This window comes from Akebia trifoliata, chromosome 13, assembly GCF_017979445.1.
Source record: "Akebia trifoliata isolate Shusen 1 chromosome 13, ASM1797944v1, whole genome shotgun sequence".
In the NCBI taxonomy this organism is placed as follows: domain Eukaryota; kingdom Viridiplantae; phylum Streptophyta; class Magnoliopsida; order Ranunculales; family Lardizabalaceae; genus Akebia; species Akebia trifoliata.
In genome coordinates this window covers 27780363-27788024 of record NC_141387.1, presented here as the reverse complement: position 1 = coordinate 27788024, position 7662 = coordinate 27780363, and the positions used below count along the sequence as shown (strand labels likewise).

At 34.7% G+C, this 7662-nt stretch overlaps 1 protein-coding gene across 1 annotated transcript; it reads right to left on the bottom strand.

Moving 5' to 3' along the window:
- Window positions 1-1469: 1469 nt before the first annotated feature.
- On the bottom strand, window positions 1470-5648 carry LOC147388185 (uncharacterized). The gene is made up of 2 exons (XM_086421104.1): window positions 5591-5648; window positions 1470-3369 (listed from the first exon to the last, which is right to left on the bottom strand). Exon 2 carries the CDS (start codon window positions 3339-3341, stop codon window positions 2304-2306), a length of 1038 nt encoding a protein of 345 aa, XP_086277230.1. The 5' UTR covers window positions 3342-3369; window positions 5591-5648; the 3' UTR covers window positions 1470-2303.
- Between the last annotated feature and the right edge of the window lie 2014 nt (window positions 5649-7662).

Genomic DNA, 7662 nt, shown 5'->3' with positions numbered 1-7662 from the left:
TAATAAAAGTAATTATAGATAATCAAAACAACCAATGAGAAAGATGTTACGAGTCTCGAGAAGACGGAGAGACCTCACGTCTCCTTAAGAGGGGGTAATTGTAGAGAGAAATAACCGTGCAACTATCTGAGCCATACATGTGTCTAGGCTGATTAAGTGATACTTTGCGCAGAACAGAATATGGGCGCTGCTCAACAGCAGGGCAGGTCAAAGTAGAGATCTCCCTAATATGGCTAGAAGGGCAACACATCATTGAATGTGACCTAGTCTGCCAAGTAGGGCAGACCTGGTCATAGAATAACTGTAATCTTGATATGCACACATCAAGCCTAGAGATCTCAGAAGAGATTTCTCCAGTATACTATGACAAATCTAAAAGATCCCCATGTCGTTTGTGGATCCACAGAATCAGGCGATTCCCTGGGATCACCGCCCTCGAGAGTGAAAAATCTTGATTCACAACAAGGGACCATAGATAACACAATTAGCATAGAAGAAATGACCTTTTGGCAGATTGGAGATCTAACTAGTTCCTCAGACTATTTCCTCTGCTTCTCTAACTTGAGCGTCGGAGTAATTTTGACAGGTACCACGCCGACACGAGGAGGGAGGTGACGAGAGCAACTTCGGATCAGTAAGGCAGAATCCATCAGCACCGTCCATCGGATTTTGACAGCATAAATATAATATAAAAAAATATTTTCCTTACTAACTTAATGGGATTTCAAATCTTACTAAGGATCATTGGGCCCGCATAGATTATCACAATGACAATTGACCACAACATCTTTCTAGATTTTATGGAAAAACTCATATTCACAAAAAAATATTTAAATTTTAAAAATTTTGAGCTTGATCAAAGGTGTTGAAATAGACGACTACCAAACTCCCAAAACTTAAAATTATAAATCAATGCTGAAAATTAATGTGTTTTTTTTTCAAAGTTCTTAGAATTTCGCTCTCTAGAAGCATGTGACATCAGATCATGGATTCCAAAATGTGAGGTCACGACCCTTATTAAGATTTAAGTCAAATTTTAACAAATGAAAGATTTGTTGAGTCTGCTAGAACACCCAATTAATTTTGGACTAGTTAAAATAACATTTATCAGATTTTGACAAAATATGCTCTTTATTGTAAAGATCATTGTTGGACATTCTCTAAGTTAGGTAACTTCTTGTTGGTCACATAAAAGCGTCCAATATCAATAGGATGGTGACACGTGATTATAAAATCATTGTTAATTAACCTGGGGCATCAGGTTTGTTCAAGGGGTAAATTCAATGGACCTTGGTGGTGTTGGAAGTTTTCTGATCTGTCCAACATTGTTGAATCTCATAAGTATCAAAATCTTTTGCAATTAATTAGCTTTATTTATGTTATTTCTAAATTTTAATAAATTTCTTGACAGACTTCTATATAAATCCGCCCACAAGTTGCGAAATCAGTTGTTCTGTTTGAAGGTGATGCCATCTCTTCCTATCTTTTTAATTCCTACTTTTATACTTGTCAATTTTAATCTGTTCATGCCATTTCCATTAAGAAATGAGTCATGCTGGAGTGACACAAATGGGGACACAGAGGTGACACAATGACGTGAGGTGACACAATAACGTGGTGACACGCACATAACCGTAGATGCTTTTCTGCGAGATATGAGTAAAAAGCATCTATGGTTATGTGCACACAACCACATCATTTGTGTCACCCTTGTGTCTCCATTTGTGTGTCAGTCTTAAGACATATAATACAAAAGGGTCAGTTTTGGAAGCAAAAGACTCACTCTTTTTATTCCATTGTCTGCAAGGAAATCTGATCTCTGTTAGAAGAAATAAAGGAAAAAAAAATTCGATCAGCTGAAGCATTAAAGACTGAATATTCCTTGATGTGTCATTCGAAAACAGTCTTCCAATCTCAGCTAGGAAAGAGTTCATTGGAGATTTGCTGGATCTACCATCCGTACTTGTAAATTATGAAGGGGTATATGCCCCTAATACCGATGTAATATATGAAGACCAGAAAATAAGAGAAGCAACATAACTGAGATTATTATTTCATATTCAATATCGATTACATCATTAAAAAAATGTATAAAGTCATATCTTCATGACTTGGAACAACCCCAACTCTGTAAAGCTATATTACATCATGATCATGTTAAACAAAATCATTAAAAAAAAAATAAATCAAAACTTAAACAAAATCATGTTACCAATTCAGAATCCTACCAAGAATCAAATCTACAAGTACTCACAGCAAGAATTAATTACTTGAAATTCCACGGTAAAATGCACCATTGGGCACTATTGGATGTACGGCCACGAAAGAGTTGGTATCGGCTCAATCTCTTCCATTAGTTCTGATCTCCAAGAACAATGAGGTGGTGGAGTATGAGAGAGATTAATGGTGCCAAGCCCACCATTGAAGTCGAAGTTGTTGTGCTCGTTGTCACCTTCTATACTACTACTCATTGAAATGTTGGTGCCCATCATCCCACCATCCAATAATACCTCGGGCATTATCGAATATTTCGATGAAAAAGTTGGTATTGGCTCAACTACTTCCATCAATTCTGATCTCCAAGAACAATTAGGCCATGGAGTATGAGAGAGATTCATGGCGCCAAGCTCACCATTGAAATTGAAGTTGTAGTCATCATTGTGTATCCTACTCATCAAAATGTTGGTACCTATCGTCCCATCCTCCAATATTAATGCCTCGGGCATTATAGGATATGGCGATGAAAGAGTCGATATTGGCTCAATCACTTCAATCAGCTCCGATCCCATCGAAGAACTATATACGACCCTTGGAGTATGAGAAAGATAACTGGTGCTAAACCCATCATTGAAGTTGAAGTTGCTGTAGTCATCACCTTCTACACCACTCGTCGACATCAAAATGTTGCTGCCTATAGTCTCACCACCTTCTAAGGAACTTTGATTTTGCTTTTCCCTAATTGATTCAATCCTCTTGTTAATCAACTCAAGCTTGGAATCTACTGTACGAAGAACCCCTCTTAGTTGATCATTCGATAAATCATTAATAATAGCATCATTTTCATCAAAGAAGTCAGAAAGATTTTGCTCATATTTCTTTGATGATTTCCTTGGATTGAGATCCTTCATTGCATGTTTATATCGATTGAGAATCTTCTTAACTTCTGATGGATTCCTTGGTGGCCATATTACAGGATCAATGGGGAGATGGTTGGATTGTTTGGGTGGATAGATAAGCATGCATGCTTCTACACCACACAAAGTCGAGAGCTCGGAAATCTTTTTCAATAATCCCTTCTTACGGTTTTCGAAAGATTTATTCTTTGTTGGTGGGCGACCCATTTCTTTTAATTTCCCAATTGAATCAAATCTGTGAATAAATATCACAACAATAATTAGAAACTGAAAAACTACAATTAAAGTTCTTCATAACATAGAAACATTAGACTAACATTTAATATAAATCTATCACCGTCACCATTTCCAAATACAAAAAGAAACGAAAACAGAAATGCATAAAAGAATCAAATGAAGAAAATCTCACAAATAACATGTCAGAAATGCACTACAGAATCAAAGAGACTAACATTTAATACAAAATCAATCACCATTACCACTTCCAAATTCAAATAGAGACGAAAACAGAAATGCGCAACAGAATCAATGAAGAAAATCTCAAAAATATTGTGCGGAAGAAAAATATTTTAGAATATTTATTTCTGAGGGCTTCTATTGGCACCCCAACTTTTACTTATTATACCTCAAATTCTTAAATTATTTATCACTAGAGGTGCAACTTGGTTGGGCTTGAGGTCAAATTGGAACTGAACCGACATAGGTTGGTTCCACCAAATAAGAATCAGAACCGAACCAAATTCCATTGGAACCAAATCAACCAAACCGAATTAAAGTCAGTTTGGTTCAGTTCAGTTCTTCGGATTGCCAATATTCTATAAATTGTAAGTGATACTTTTTAAAGAAAAAACAAACATAAAATTTCATACAATAAATCACAAATCTATCCATTAAAAGTCATTAGTTTATTCATAAAAGACCACTAATCTATGTCCTAACTCCTAAAATAATTCATAATAATTATTATATACATGTATTTATGTATTGCATAGGGGTTCGGTTCTATACAAGCTTGATCCGAGAATAGAACCAAATTGATCGGTTCTCCATTTTCGTAACCCGGAACCAAACTGCAACTTGTTCCAAACTGAATCAAACCACCCCAAAGTTATCGGTTTGGTTCAATTCTCAGTTTGAACTAGACCCAATTGCACCCCTATTTATCACACCCCAATTAAAGATTAAAACACACTTTTCAAACATTACACAAATTCTGGCTCAAATTATAATCTCAACATTACAAGGCATTATAACACATGGGAAAACAATTTTACTAGCTGTTTACGATTATGATTAGGCCCATAAAAAATCCTAAACCCAAAAAACAGAAATCTAGTGAAAGACGCAAGAGAGCTCTCTTATCTATAGTGTCAAATATCTCCCATCCAATAAGATCATGCCACAACAATGTAAAAAACACCGAAAATATCAGTCGGCACACATGAGTGAAGGAACTAGTTATTGAGACCCCTGACTGAACCCCAGTGATAGATATGGGTATGCAACAAATAAACAAGAAAGATTCTATTGCGACACCAACTTTTGCTAACGCCATCCCAATTCATATTAATCACCTAAGAATTAGCACACACTTGGGGTGCCGTCAGGGGCGGAGCCAGGATTTTCTTGTAGTGGGGGCAAACTATGATTAGTTGTATAGTTGAAGAACTTGAATGGAGGGAGGTGAGGGTGTGGGGGCAAAAATTGGAGGGAGATGAGGGTGTGGGAGCAAATGGGGAGAGAGGTGAGGGAGTGGGGACAAATGGGACATGTAATTAGTTGAAAATATAGGGGTGTCTCAAAGTTCTGTGGTGGCAATTGCCCCCACCAGCTCCTTACTAGCTCCACCCCTGGCTGCCGTTAGTAAAAGTTGGTGTGGCAATATAAGCTGTCTTAAACGTTATTCAAATGGTGTTAACCAGATAAACCTTAACCCCCCAAATTTGGATGAAACGAATTTTTAGTGTGAGTGGACTCAAAATTCAATTCACCTCAAATCAACTCGAGTGCCGGAAAAAAATATACTGCGTTTGAATTAAGGGAGAATCTGTAACGAAATTAAAAAATTAATAACAATGGGTTTTCTGTATAGCTTAGAACAAACCCTATTTTTATTTATTTATTTGTGGGTGAGTGAAGGAAAAATTGTGGGCTGAAATACGATTCAAAAGTTATTAATCAATGGACACTTAACCCTCCAAATTTGGGTGAAATCTGTTTTTGTTGCAAATCGACTCAAAATTCAATTCGCCTCAAATCAACCCATGAGTGCCAAAAAAAATTATAATAATAATGGAGCTGTGCCATTTTAGGTGTAGAACAATGGGTTTGAATCGAAGGAGAATCTGTATTCGAAATTCAAAGATTAATAACTATGGGTTCTTCCTAACAAACAAAGAAATAACACAGTAATGTAGATAAAGTAAAGAAGAGAAACTTTAAGAAAGAAACTATACCTCTAAGAAGTAAGAAGTCCTGAGAGAGAGAGAGAGACAGAGAGAGAGACAGAGAGAGAGACAGAAAGCTTCAAGTGCGACGAAAAAGAGAAGGAAGCAGATACCTTTACCCAAAAAGAAAGAAACTGAAGTGAAGAGAAAGTACACGAGGGAGTCTATATATATAATAGTCTAACAAACACGTGAGAGAAACTGGATGACCTCCTTAGCCAGTTATATTCCTCCCATTTTATCTTTATATTTCAAAAAATATAACTCATTTGCTAAGTAACCCTTTCTTAGGATGGGTGAAAGAGCGAGTGGAACTACTGGACCGACGGTTCTCAACGCGGTCTGTGTCCCGATGATATCAAGAGCCGTTATACCTTAAAAAAAACAAAAAAAAACAAAAAAATATATATATATTAGAGCCGTTATAAATAATAGTAGAACAAAGATTCGCTATTTTAAAATTTATGTCTAAGATGTAAACTAATGGTATGACGCCACATGTACCAAAGAAGAAGATGATATGATGCTCGACCTCTAATCATCTGTAATAAACTAATGAAATTTACCTAAAAGCCCTTATTTTTTCTTTCTAAAATTTATTTTCAACCTCTTGTAAAAAATAATAAGTACAATAATAATGATGAAGAGGAGGACATTATAATTTTTTTCATTAATGTATAAGAAAAGATTGAGGTTATGAGATAATATCATTACTTAAAAACATAAAGAGGTGTATTACAAATATTTACTAATGTGTAAAGGCCATCAAGCTTGGAAACATGGTTCACAATCAAAGAAATATATCAAAGGAGAAAATTTGAGAGATTTTATCGATCGTCGCACCAATTTTTGTTAGTACCACCTCAATTCATATGTAAATCACCAAAGACTTAGCACATATCTTAGGGTGGTGTAGACACCCCATTTTGCGTCTGTCTGATCCGACAATCTATTACTTGATTAATGTGATTTCTAATTATGAGCGTAGAATATGATCGAAGAGTCAAAAGTCAGTGATAGACCCTCTCTTTATTTCCTTCCATTCTTTTCTAATCATCATAGTTCTCGGTCTTCTATGAATCATTTCCCTCTTCTTGTCAAGTTTAAAGTAGAAATTACGCACACTTAGGATCGTTACATATTTTGATAACCTATAAACCTCGCAATGATAAGAAAATAAAACATTAAGACTTAAAAACAATTACATTGAAACCAATTTTTTTTTTGTGTCAAAATTCATATAAATTGACAAAATTATCACAATATCTCTAACGTTCAACACTCACTTAGAAACCTCGATTTCCTAAGAAAATATGATTCTAAAAAAAGACTTAGTCTTTTAAAAACATTTGTACAAATTGATGAAACGTAGAGAACTCTTGTGCTTAAGGTCACAAAATGACAGTTTCAATTTTATATGAAATGACACTCTCAAATACATAAAATAATGATGATACCTATCCACATGAAATGACAAAATTTAAACCTTAAAAATCAGAAAATTAGAATTTTAACTAAAATTTGAGAATCATCCGATCAACTTTTAAATAAGAAAATCATCTGATTGAATTAATCACAATGAAAATTATACCAATCAAAATAACCAATAAAAAATCAACTTTGACATAATCATGTCCGTACATCGAAATTCAAATTAACTAAAATTAAAATTAATCCCAATCAAACCATTCTATTTATGAAAATTTAAATTTTGACTAGTTTAGATCTAAAGCAATTTTAAAAATAAGACCATCGATATTTGAATATTTTAACCAATCATGGATTCTTGATCGATGATCGATGATCAATCTTTAACAATCAATCATTAACCGATTAAATCTTAACCAACCAATTCGATAAAACATCTCTGGATAATTGAACCAATCAATCGTAACCCATGAAATTAACCTCAAAATTTGGACCAATCAAATTGAATCAATTGACAAATTCAAATTAAACTAATCAACTAAAGACTCTTTTGAATTAAGCCTTCACTACAAAATTTTAGATTTTTAGCGGGGGTCAAAAACAGTCGCAAATACCAAACAACCGTTGCTATTATCAATAGTGATGGCCACGTG